This window comes from Cyclopterus lumpus, chromosome 6 (genome assembly GCF_009769545.1).
Source record: "Cyclopterus lumpus isolate fCycLum1 chromosome 6, fCycLum1.pri, whole genome shotgun sequence".
NCBI classification, from domain to species: domain Eukaryota; kingdom Metazoa; phylum Chordata; class Actinopteri; order Perciformes; family Cyclopteridae; genus Cyclopterus; species Cyclopterus lumpus.
This window is the reverse complement of record NC_046971.1, coordinates 20994944-21008838: the sequence shown is the minus strand read 5'-3', so window position 1 is coordinate 21008838 and position 13895 is coordinate 20994944. Positions and strand designations below refer to the sequence as shown.

The 13895-nt window shown below is 42.5% G+C and overlaps 1 protein-coding gene across 2 annotated transcripts in view; it reads right to left on the bottom strand.

Moving 5' to 3' along the window:
• znf423 (zinc finger protein 423) overlaps positions 1-13895 on the bottom strand; it is a 131036-nt gene that overhangs the window by 107748 nt on the left and 9393 nt on the right. The window contains exon 2 of one of the 2 annotated variants that reach the window (XM_034534868.1): positions 3692-3754. In XM_034534868.1, the coding sequence (XP_034390759.1) occupies positions 3692-3754 (63 nt within the window). The remainder of the gene's footprint in view (positions 1-3691; positions 3755-13895) is intronic. The other variant, XM_034534869.1, reaches the window with a different exon arrangement.

Here is a 13895-nt window from a genome sequence, read left to right as displayed (position 1 = left end):
TCAGCACCCCTCTTAACACACAGACACACACACACACACACACACATACATACACATAGTACCCCTGGAGGAGAGTTAGCATGGGTCTGAGGAGGGGGAGGGGGGCAAGGATGGGAGGGTTGAGTACGTCATAGACACCCCAAGGGTCATACTTTCCTATCCTTCTCTCTCTCCAGAGCGGAACGAGAGACGGGGCAGGAGAGTTAGAGGGAGAGAGATAACTGCATATTATTTACCACATTCAGCAGTATCTCATATCCCTGTTGGGATCAAGTCAGAGGAAGTGTTTAACTGTTCTCTGCAAACCAGAGCAGACTATAGCTGCAGCTGACAAACTACTTTTGCTCTGGTTGGTAAAATGCAGAGGTGTCAAGTAACGAAGTACAAATACTTTGTTACTTTACTTAAGTAGAAATGTTCGGTATCTATACTTTACTGGAGTATTTATTTTTCAAACGACTTTTTACTTCTACTCCTTAGATTTTCACGCAAATATCTGTACTTTCTACTCCCTACATTTTAAAAATAACCTTGTTACTATTTAATTATGGTTTGTTTTCATTCTGGCTCGTCATCGCTCAAAAACACACACAAAAAACAACCTAACCAGATAAATCACGCCATCCGGATAGAGTGAATTTGATTCCGATTGGATAAGAAGTATAAACATATACCATTCCGACACCATATTGGTTTTCTATGCGATGCACCTGCAGATGACACAAACCAATCGTTACGAATCACGTCACTCTCCAGCAAGGACAGCAGAAAAGCCTCTTACAAAGATGTCCGTGTCAGAGAAGTCGAGTGAAATATCCCACTCTCAACCAAGTATCATTACAAACTGTTAAAGTGATTTAGAACGCGCTCTTGCACCCGAAATGTATATTTTCCACACGTAACATCAACATTGTTAGCGTTAACAAGCACGTATCATGCTACTTCCTGCCTTCAAAGTAAAAGCACTTCTTGTTTCCATGCTCTTCACAATAAAAGTCAATCATGTAATCAAACAAGTTACAACAGTGGGCTCTTTGTGAGATTTGATATTCGACTTTAGCCAAATGTTATCTGAGCTTGTATTATTTCTATATTGCATTGTAATAAAATGTGATAATTTTCAATGGGCATATATGCAGCTGAAACGGGTAGCCTAGTGCATCCCACATTTTTCAATATAACATTTTAATACAACATTATAGTCATTATGGCCTTTAGAAAAATGATTGTTTTGGGGGGAGGTGGGGTAGTGCACTATAGGCCCCTGAGACGCGGCTTAAGAGTGTGTTCTGTTAAGTTCAACCGAAATTCTGAGCTTCCCGCGCTTTGAAAGACGTCCTGAGACCAGTAATTTAAAATATAAAGTATTTAATAAAAGAATAAGGATCATAAGCATATATTTCTGTCCCAGCCGGGCGCGCTCACGTGTCGTTGGTTCCACAGGCTATAATAACGATTTATATGAATACAAATCTGTTAAAATAGTTAACTGTCTACCGCCTTCACGTGAGAGGACAAATGCCACGCCTTACAGAGTTTCAAAAGGTTAAGTACAATACATACACTGAGCATAAAGCTTCTCCATTGGTTAGTATCAGGTATACATGCATATACCTCAACTACACAGCATGCTATTTGCCTAACAGTACAAGGAGGCGGACTTCTCTAAGCAATAAACCACGATGCTACTTCCCTTATCTCTTCCCTTTCGGCCCTAAACAGTAAGATGGGCTCCTTCAAAATAAATGCCTCTCTTCCAGTCTCTTAGGGAGACTACTTTGACTACGCCTCCTTGGATCAATACATTCCATGCATACCTGAGTCATCTTTATAGTTATAACTATAAAACATAAAACAATCAGCATACAGTTACAATAATACTTATTCAGTGATTACACCTTTACAGTAACATACTTATACAGTGACAGTGACTTTTCTCCCATGTTTCCCAAACACATTCCTTCAGAATATTCTTCATAATATCCCTTATTGATTATCATATCTTTCTTATGTATTAATTTAAAACATGGACTTTCCTATTTACATGTGCAAGTATATATAAAAAACCATTACAACTCTACAGTCCTTAATGGAAAAAAAATTCCTCTTACATTACTTATACTTTTAAGTAGTTTTGAAACCAGCACTTTTACACTTTTACTTAAGTAAAAAGCCTGAGTTGATACTTCCACTTTTACAGAAGTATTTTTAAACCCTAGTATATATACTTCTACTTGAGTAATGAATGTGAATACTTTTGACACCTCTGGTAAAATGTGGCATTTGGTCTTCACCGAGTGTTGATGGCAACCGTGAGAAACATGTCAAGCCTTGTTGTGCCAGTGTTGTCTGAGGGAGCCAGCAGATGCACATTGTATCACCCTGAAAACGTTGAGTCATTAGAGATACCGGAATCATCTTCCATTCATCAACTTCAGTTGACAGAAAAATGTATCTGCAACCATTTCAATAATTGATCAATCGTTAAGATATTTTGTGTTTTCAGTTTTCTTTGTTTCCTATGGTAGTTAACTGAATCTGTTTGTATTCATGTAGACAAATGGTTGGGGAAAATAGCAACACTTAAATGCGTCACCAAGTGCTGTGCTAACTTATGTTAGCTAAATCCAAACCAGCATTGGGCAAATTCTCTTCAAACAGGCACTCAATTAAGACATAAATCACTGAATCATGTGCTAAAAAGCTTTGTGCTGTTCTTAATTCATAAAGTCACAGTGAGCGTTTCAGAATACGGTAAACTACCGTCATCAAAATCTGATCTAAAGTTCTGAGTGGTTAGATTTCACAATATATTCTTAATATTGTCATGAACACATTTTACGTACGGCTCCCCCAAATCCCACTCTCATATGTCCAATGGAGGCGTTTGGAAATTTTTCTGGGCCTGCAAAATAACAATGAATAAAAAGCCATCAAGTGAATCCATATAATGCCATCCAACCATCTTGAAAAACAAACTTCAGACAACTGGTTCAATTGTTCCGCTTCCATCATGGCAAAAGGGCAATCGAGGATAATTTCACATTTCCATCAAGAGAGACGGGAGAATAGAAGAGGGGAGGGAGAGACAGAGAAGGAGGAATATACAGCAATTGGTTTGGAGAAACCACAAGGAAAAACAAAATCCAAGAAAAGAACAAAAAGAAAAGAGAAGCCCAGCCATCCCTCGGAATTCCTCCTAGGACATCACCAGACCACAGAGAGAAGCAAAAAAGCACACAAGTCTCTCTCTTGTCTCCCCCCACCCCCACCCTACACCCATCTTTCTCTCCATATCCCCTTTGTCATCTCTCCTTCCATTCAGTCTGACTCCCGGGACGAGCGTGAGTGCTCTATCTCCTTTCACATCCCTCTCATGTCTCATTCGCTCTCTTCTCTTCAAATCTCCTCTTTTCTCGCGTATATGGTTGTCTTTCTCCTAGTACTTTCACAAATCCCTCCATCCTAACGCCCCTATGTTCTCTTCATCTCTCCATCTTTTCCCGCCTCGATATCCCTCTGAGCAGGCCATTACAAACCATGTGGAATTGATATTACAAATTGTGTGCGTGTCAGACTTCTAGTATAGACTTAAGCTCCTTGTGTGGATCTGACAGCTTGCTGAAACTCTATTACAGTGTGTGTGTGTGTGTGTGTGTGTGTGTGTGTGTGTGTGTGCGCTCGCACAAACCTGTCTGGACAGTTGATTCATCCCAGGTCCCTCCACACTCTGAAGACTCCCCTTCTTCGACTGCTGTGGAGAAAAGAAGAGGGAGAGAAGGATAAATTAAATCGCAGGTTTAGTATTACTTGTCGGACTGCACTGAGGAGAGTCACAGCCACGACCAAAAGTCCAAGATCACGATCAAAGGTATGCTCGATCTCATATACAGCTGAAGAAGTTCACAGATGGAAATCGACAACTATGTCCATAGTCCCTTGATCGTTCCAGCGATTTATTTTCAAGTGAACATACCAAAAAGGAATTGGTTGCAGCTTCTAAATTGTGAGGATGTGCGGCTTTTCTTCGTCGTCTGTGAAAGTGAATGAATAAGTTTTGCTTTTAGTCGGACAAAACAAGCTACTTGATGATGGGACCCCATTCAGCAGTATTTCCGATACAAATGACAACACAAACAGACTTGAGGAGTCTGAGGTGTTGAAACTAGAGTACAGGTCTCTTCATAATAAATCTAATATTTTCCACCAGTAAGTCTTAGTTGGTACTCTGAATTGATTGTTTTCCCCTTTGTCTCCTCAACTTTAGATACAAAATGCAAGCAATCTCTACAAACTATGTTCACTGCGTATTATCGGAGGGTTATGGAGTGTGCATGTCATGTGTGTTATTTAACACCCCTAAAAATAGACCAGGGAAGCAACAAATGGCCAGGTATTGACAATGAGATCTCCCTGACACACGGACACGGAGCTGATCAGAGCGGGAATGCGACACCGACTTCCTGGGTACAACAGGAAGGAGGGAAGTACAGCTGGCACACAAACAGGAAATGGCTGGAGCCACCACACAATGGGGTTTCCTGCACACCCCCTTCCCACGGCACGACGTCTCACTTCTCACTTACTCGCCTCTGTGTCTGATCTCTCAAAATCCTGGTTCTCATCCTGTTCGCCCCGGTCTCAACTCTCCACACCTCTCCTCATATTCCTCACTCCACATCCTCATCGGCTCCCAGGTGACCCGCCCCATCCTCACAGTTTAGCTAAGCCAAGAGCCCGAATGAAAACAAGAAGGTATAAATCAGTGAAGTGTTCCTTTAAAATAAAAACAGGCTGTTGAGATGTTCCTTGTTCCTGTTAAAGCCCATGCTGTTAACTTGTACACACGGTCAAATATACTGTATGTGCCGGCCGGATATAAGAAAAGATTTGGTTGCTAAACATAGGGGTGCTCAGTTTTCCCTGGTAGTAATGTAGACCGTTAGAATCGGGTGTTGGCGTGTAAAGTTCTTCAAGGCGAATGCTATTACAACCTAAAAAATAATAATAATATCTGCAATATCTGAGAACAGAGAATTGGATTGAGGTAATAAAATAAATTATCTGCTGGAGATATAAGAGAAGAAGAAAAGGGAACGCAAATGACCCCGCGGTATACTGCCTCGTACATTTGCATTGCATTGTTTTCCCGAAATAGCTCAACCTGCTAAAAAACACATAATACTTCTTTGTGAAATTCAAATGAAGCGTTTCACAGGGCTGGTGAACAAGTTCCAATATAGAGCAATGAAATCATTATACTCATTACATCCAATAAAACACTCTGGGCTGTGAGTCATTTCTTCACATCTATTCAAAGAGTTAAACTGACTTTAATATCAATAACGGCAAGACTCACTAAGATCAAATCTAATAGTTATCAGACAGCTAAATGAACAACAAACAAACAGCAATGGTTATCAGTAATTATATATATATATATATATATATATATATATATATATATATATATATATATATATATATATATATATATATATATATATAATATATATTAATTATTATTTCGAACCCAACACACACGAAAAAAAACTAGGGATTAAAAATAAATAAAACGGGGAGGGGATCCTCCTCTGTTGCTCTCCTGAAGGTTTCTTCCCTTTTTTCCCTGTCAAAGGTTATTTTTGGGGAGTTTTTCCTGATCCGATGTGAGGTCCTGGGACAGGGATGTCGTATGTGTACAGATTGTAAAGCCCTCTGAGGCAAATTTGGAATTTGTGATATTGGGCTATAAAAAAATAAACTGAATTGAATTGAATGTAGTAATCTTCACTACAGGAACAAATCAAGAATATTACCATAATTATGACATTACCAAAAACAATAAACTACATAAATAGACCTCAAGTACAACCACAACCCAACCCAGAGCTGAGATGAAAATGAAAACAACAAACAAATTCAAACGTAAGTGTTGCTCATCGCATAACTTCCAGGCAATTGTACAAGAAAATGAAAACAAAAATCGACTTTTCTATTACACACATACACACGTATACAGAGGTGCTCCCAGGATGGCGCGCCTACACTACAAGGCTAAATGAAATGCTGAGGCACGGTCTAAAAACAAACAAGAGAATATGTCACCTTGAATACTTTTCTTACTGGCCCGAGATCGTTTGGTACATTTGGTGTAGTTAGAAAGCTGCTGGGCTAAGTTGTGTCCAGAGACGTAGCCTCCATCTCAAAACGGTGGTCCTGGGGTTCACTTTCCGCCTGCTGCACGTTGGATTGACCCACAATTCAGAAGGACCGACTCCCCCTCCTCAACAACTAAAGAAACAACCCTGGGTCGGCATATGGATCAAGTCTGAAATTTCCCTTTGAGAGTCTGGGGCCAGAGCTGATTCTGAGGGCTAGATGTAGACCAGTGTGCTAATAACAGACTGATGGATCCCTGGACAAACACATTATGCACACACATCATAGCACACACCCGAGACAGACCCATACAGGATTTGGACTTGAAGGCTGTGGTCTGCCTGAGCAGAACCCAGTGCGGATAGAGACCTCCCAACAAGACTAACATGGCTGCCAAACGCAGCAGACAGAAACAGATGAGAGAAGGTATGGGAAGAGAAAACCAGAAGAAAAACAAAACTACTTCCCATCAGATAATAAAAAAGGGCCCGTAATCAAGCCATGTGTCGGGTTACATGATTAATACCACACTATTACCTCTGCAACATACAATGCACATATGTCTGTGTTATTGATGCATTTGTTTACAAGTAATCTGAAGCAGACAAACGCGGCCGGACGAGATGGCAGACACACTGTTTCCGGATGTTTGCAAGTTGAACCGTTGGATCCTGATTCCAAGGCCTATTGTATGCTGCAGCGCCAGGTTTTGGAGCACAACGCGCTTCTCAGCACCCTGACATTATTATACCACCCCAATGACTTTAAGGAAGTCTCCATGAAAACCGGAACATGTATCACTGATGTGGACACACACAAAAAGGTGCAAATTATGATAAAGCCAAATTCTTTTGGTAGTTTTGGGGAGTTCGGATGTTCCAGAAAGCCCTAGTATGGTAACTCTGCCTCTAACAAAAGCCCATTTCTCCTGATGAGACTGTAGGGAATGAAGTGCGTTTCATTAGCCAAGCACACATAGCTTTATTTAGATTCCCCTATATCCTCCTTCTGTATCCCCTCAGAGACACACACACCGTTACTGTGAACCCTGCACACACCACAGGGTCGGTGGGGGGGGTTGTATGTGTGTGGTTGTGTGGGAAGGGTTCAGCATGCCTGCACATACTGTGAGAGTAAAAAGAGATGAGATGAGAGATAGAGATAGAGACAGTGTGTGTGTGTGTGTGTGTGTGTGTGTGTGTGTGTGTGTGTGTGTGTGTGTGTGTGTACACCATGAGGGGAAATACACTTTAGAGAGACTTAAGTACGCGTGTCTGGAGGGGAAAAAATATATATAACATTCAAGGTATCAATGTCTTCTCACAAATGCGTGTCGCGCCATCTCTCTTCTGCCTTCGGTATGTCTCACCAGAGTTCCGTACGTGCGAAAGTAAAATATCCCAAACAACACAGGGAGATAAAGGGTGTAATGTAGGACACTTTTTGAGCTAAAGTGCTGCAAATTTGTAGGGAGATGTTTTCTTACGTTTTGGACATTATCGGATGGGATTCAAAAGGCTGCTCAGGAGGTCGTCAATGACCTGATCGGGAACAGCGTTTTGTTTAGCTCGAACAAAAGCTCTAGCAGCGTTGTGGCTTTGGTTGCTACAATGAACAATGAATCACTTCTAAGTAGCCGCACCTGTGCTTGGTCCTTTTTGTGTGTCAAGCACAGGTGCTTTCAGCGGTTTGTACTGTGTGGACATGCACGGCCTGAGCTACGTTACCGTTGCTGGACGTTTTCCGGACCCTTTTGTGGCACATGTTGGGGAGAGAAACAAATTACAATTTGATCATTCTTTTTCAGTTTTTGGAGTCTGGTGTCGTCCTGAGCAGAGGCCCCATCAGACAGAATGAATTAAAACACCTGTGTAGATATGAAGGGACTTTTAAGAACTCAACTTATTCATTCTTTTTTTCTTTTTACTTATCTTCGACCAGCCTAATTTTAACGATGTTGGCATTGGCATGCTACGTAAATTACACCCCAATGATAAACCCAAAAGAACAGGGACAATGACAAGAGGAAAATCTCACTTGTTCAAACATCCTCCAGGCTTGTGCAACTATGGCCACGTCGACCACAAAAATGTGTGACGCATGTCGGCAAGCCAGTAATTATTAAGTTGGCAGAGGCCTTGAGATCAAACAGTCTACATCACATACACATTGCACACACACAAACCCTGGAGCATGACATATGTGCGTGTGTGTATCACAAAGCAAACAAGATGCTATTGGGAACCCATGAAGCATCCACACACACACACACACACACACTATTTGTGTTTATTTGGCAGTTTGGGTAATTTTCAAAGATTGATGCAAGAGGTCGACAGATGGCGGAAATGTAACAGACAAAGGCCAAGGTGCTGTTTTGTTTTTCATTTTATTTTTAGGTGGAACTGTGATATGGACATGATGGCTGGACAGAGACATCGGTCATCGGTTGTTGGCTTATGTTATTTGTGTGCATGCGTGATTGAAGCGGCATATAAGAGCAGCACATCATCTACTCTGTGCAAATACACACAGAGCCAAGGTAACATACGATAAACAGGGTCAACCCCACCTGAAGGCAACACAACACGGTCCCAAGGAACAACTAGACGCAAAAACATAAACACGCGCGCACACACACACACACACACACACACACACAAACTAACCGTTACATCAAATTGCGACACAAAACTACATGACATCCCTGTCTGCATTGTAATGGGCTGCTAGGGTTCATTAGACAGGCACACAATTCCACACTGCTGTAAATGATGGGAAGACCGGGCAGATATCAGTACGTTTGACTCTCCTGAACACTTTAATAACAATAATGGATAACGGAGGCAATAATATTCAACCCATTACAATGCAAATTCTTCAAGCGATTCCAGCAGCACTGGGTTAGATCAGCGGTTGAGTCATCCATAACTGCTCGTAGAACCTATGAGGTCCCTCTCTTTCAGGTGACTGAACACATGCAGCCGCCACACAGCCCAGGAATGATACATGACTTCCATCTGTCGTCTCTGATTTAGACAATGCACTGCAAATATTTACGCACGGGTTTGAGTCTGAGGGTAATTAATTACATGACACAGCACCTAGAGGAACAGGCATACTGTTCTAGTACCTGGTAAGCTCTTCCCCGTTCAAACAGTGTAGTCTTTTGAAGTGGAAGTCGCATCCGAGGGGGTAAAAAATAAAGACACTGGACTACAAAACCTGACTGCAGAGTGCTTGATGGGTGATATTATTTACACATTTGATCTCTCCAAACCAAATACAATCTACTACAATGCATGTTAATTCTGGGTAAAACTATAGGGTTACAAAAAAAGCCCCAACAGTGGCCTTGTAGTACAGGCTGGGGAGTGGCTCCAATCAGAGTTCTAGAGGAGGAGAGGTAATTATACACACACACGCACACACACACACACACACACACACACACACACACACACACACACACACACACACACACACACACACACACACACACACACACACACACACACACACACACACACACACACACACACACACACACACACACACACACACACACACACACACACACACACACACACACACACACACACACACACACACACACACACACCAGCAAAGCACTTCGACAGTGCATCTCTCCCCACCGTCTCCTTTCTCTACCTCCATCTTTTCCTCCTGCACTTGCAGCCTCATCTTTTTTCCGTCCCTCCTTTGCTTTTCTATTGCGTCTCCCCCTGTTCATTACCCATATCCGGTCTTCATTCTTCACAATTGTCTCTATTCCTTCATCTCTTAAGTGATTCTCACCCTCCATCCTTCTCTATCACCCATTTTCAATTTCTTTTTCTGTCTCTCCCTTTTTTCCATCCGTCCTCCACAACTCCCTCTGCATTCCGCCCCTCTTCTCTCTCATTCCCACTTCCTCCCCTTCTATCTTTGTCTGTCCTTCTCTTCTGTCCCATGAAAGCACTTATAGCCTCAATAAGAAAAACCTTTGTCTTTTTTTCCCCTCCTAAACAACACATGCACGCACGCTATCAGGGCCATTTATTCCCAGGGCTCTGGTGTTCCCAGATCTCTGACGAACGGGTCACTGTGGCCAATCATGCATTGGCCAGGCGGCCCAGAGAGGCGGGATGTGGGTCAGTGTAGCCAATGATACGCTGGTTATGTTCCCCAGAGGGGCAGGCTGATTGACAACTGGTGCTGGACAGAAGTCAAGAGGGTAATTGTCATCCAACTCTCTCTCTCTCTTTCTCTATCTTTCGGTCTCTCATCCTACTCCTTTTTCCTTCCTCCCTCTCCCTCTCCCCCTCCCCCTCTCACTTCCCCTCTCCAACCCACTTCCTAGCCCCCCCACTTCCCCTCCCCAACCCGCTTTCTCCCTATAGCTCCAGAGGGACTCTCTCATTGGCTGCCCTTCCTGTCCCTCAGGACAGACTTTGTGACGCTACTGGCCGAGGGCTGATGCCAATCTCAAACCCCAGCCCGCCCCTCGGGAGGCCCCTAACTTCAATGGCCTGTGTCAAGCGCATGCACACAGACACACAAGCAAGCACGTCTAGCCAGGGGGACGGGGACAGAAGCTGATTAACCAAATACTTTTATCAGCAGTAAAACCGCTCTCTTTGCCTGCCTGCATTCTGAACAAAACGGCCTTAAAATACATAAACACACACGCAGACACACACACACCCCAAGCACTGAGCCACTGGCCAGAAACATCAGGCTAGTCCGGGGTTTGGGAAAGTGTGTGTGTGTGTGTGTAAAGGGACCGAGGTAGCAGAGGGCTTAGATAGATGGCAGAGAGAAAGAACAACAACCACACAAAGCCTGGCGGACAAGCTTCATCGCCCTCTCTATCTTTCTCTTTCTGCTGTCTCTCTTTTCTACTCTCCTCCTCTTCTCACTCATCCCCATCCCCTCTTGTTTGATCCAAAATGTTTCCATCTGATTATGTTTAGTTTTGCCATCTTTAGTTTGTTTCCTTGAGCCATGGCTACCCTTCCTGTCATTCTTCCCTCTGTATTTCTTTCCCAACTACCCTGCTCTCTTCACCCATGTTGCTCCTCACACCTCCTCTTTAGTCTCTTGCTGAATATGAGGTCATAGTGCTGTGCTATCTAACTGAGTTGCCACATCCCCAAAACTTACCCCAAACAATATAAGATACATAAACATGCACGCTCTCTGGCTTTCCTGTACACATGCATCCCAAAAGACTGTGTTAAAAAAAAAAAAAGATTGTCTGAAAGACACGAAGGCCGGAAACAAAGTGAATGAAATCACAGAAACAGGTGTAAAAAATAAATACAAATTAAAGCCTTTTCTTGATTATTTTTGTTGTTTTTTAACTCCAGTGAACTATTCCTTTTCCAATCGTGGGCACATACACAAACGCATGAAGAAATCTGTACACAGAAAACGGAAACACACGCAAGCTTTTGCAACTAAGAGCTGCTAATTAACGCACAAAACAAATTCACCGCACTCGGAGAGAAGAACTCACATTTTTATACACACAAGCGCGGAGTTGATGTTCAGGGCCAAACAACACAGCTTGAGATTAAAGAGCCTCTCTGATCTGACATTTGTTTTTCTGTCTGTCAGAGAGCGTGTGGCGGAAAGAGGAATTGGTTGCAGAAGAGACGTGTGGAGGAGAGGAGAGGAGAGGAAAGAGAGCGAGGAGTAAAAGGAGAACAAATAGAAAGACATAACGAGAGCGGAGCGATAAGTGGCAAAGGAAAAGGAAACCAGAGGAGGAGAGGAGCAGCGAGAGGAGGAGCGGCAAGAGATGAAAGCGTGGGTGAGGTGAAAGCGGAGAGGTGAAGGAGGGCAGCGAGGAGAGAGATAAAGGAAAAGGAGAGAAAGAGAGGGCAGGAGGAGGAGAGGGAAAGCATTCCTCTGGAGCACCTCAACTCTGGGGAAGGCTCCAGAAATAACTGAACTAGAAGTTCCCCCAGCAGCCTCCACTCACCATTACAGACTGGGACACACGCACAAGTCAAACCACCATGAGAAGACTGAACTCCAAAATGAACACGGTATCAAATGTTGTCAAAGAAAACACCTCAGACAAATTCTGGAGTAGAGCAGTTATACGGCACGGATATTCACACATGTGCACAATCACGCATAGAGAACATGAGCAACAAGAGCAGAGAGGGCTGGAGGGTGAGGATGGGTGGGGGGTACATAATTGCCTTCTCTTGTAGCACAGGCTGGGGAGTGCTTTTTGACTGAAGACACCAATTTCACGCTAACGCATTATTTAGCTTGATACAAACTTGATTAGGCTTTACAGGAGGAGAGAGAAAGAGCGAGAGACGGCGTCACGGAGAGGAAAAGGGAAATAAACAGCTTTGTGTCATGCCGCATCGCTGGCGGATAGATTAACTTGCTTGTCACGCTCCTTCTGGGAGTAACAAGAAAAATATACACACAGCGCGTGTGCGCTTGGAGCGTGGCTGGCTGTTTGTTTGTTTGAGTGGATGTATAATGATGAATCATCTTACACTAAACACAAAATGTTTTCGGTCTTCAAAATACTATTTCTTCACAGTTTTTGTTCATTTCTTTGTTTAATATTTATATTATTAGCCTGTATTCAAAATGAGTCGGCTTTGGGTCAACTTAGTATACGGTCATAGGGTAGAAATTGTAGGTTACAGCTTAGCAAATACATCATTTATCATCGCAAAAGTTCCACATTTTTGCTAATATTGCCTAGCAGCTGATTTTAGTGGCACAGATGAAGAAAACAAATACATAGGAGTGACTTAGTTATAGACACGGTTGTAGTCAAGTGCAAAATTATCAAAATCTAGAAACTCTACTGAAAACAGGGCAGTCTACAATAGTAGAGATATTTTCAAGTGCCGAAGTTCCTAAAATAAGGCTATAGGTAACGTGTATTTAAAAGGGCCACATGTACCAAAAACTAAAAGAGGCCTTTGAGGAGAGGCAGCTAGGTGTGCTAGTCCCGACACTGCTTATCAACTCTTATTCTAAAAAGGCACACAGTACTTATGCATTTTTAAAATGGGCATGCACTGAACAACACACACACACACACACACACACACACACACACACACACCATGTGATCTCTTATTCTCTGTCTGCTCGACTGCCCTGTCTCCAACACTGTCTCTCTTTCCTCACTCCATCTTGATACAGACCACCCCTGTTGTTTTTAGCACAGTACAAGTAAAGTCACTCCGGCTTTCCCGAACCTGCTTACACGTCACAGAGGAGCACGTTAGCTCTCCTAACTTGAGAATACGCAGAGGAGAGAGAACAACGAATTTAAGATTTTGTTCCCGACATTTTCCCGAAACATATTCAATTAATTTCCGCCACTCTGCTATGATGACTAGAATACTATTAGCTTGCCTGATGGTTACTGCACTGTTGTGACAAATATTACTTGTGAGTCCAATACACACTAAATACATTTCCTTTTGTACGTTGATATTTAGGTTAAAGGTTTGATCCATTTTAGCTTGTTATAAATGTTGAAAAATACCATAGACATTACTTTATAATTACCAAATTGACATACAATATTTACCAAGTGTCATCAGACAGTATCAGACTAATTAAAGAAAGAAAACAAACTGACTTAATCTGCTGAACAGCGCCACTTTAAAAGAGAATATTCACACCCTTTTCAATTCTTTCTTCTTTAGTATAGTCTCTCTCTCTCCCTCACTGTTGCG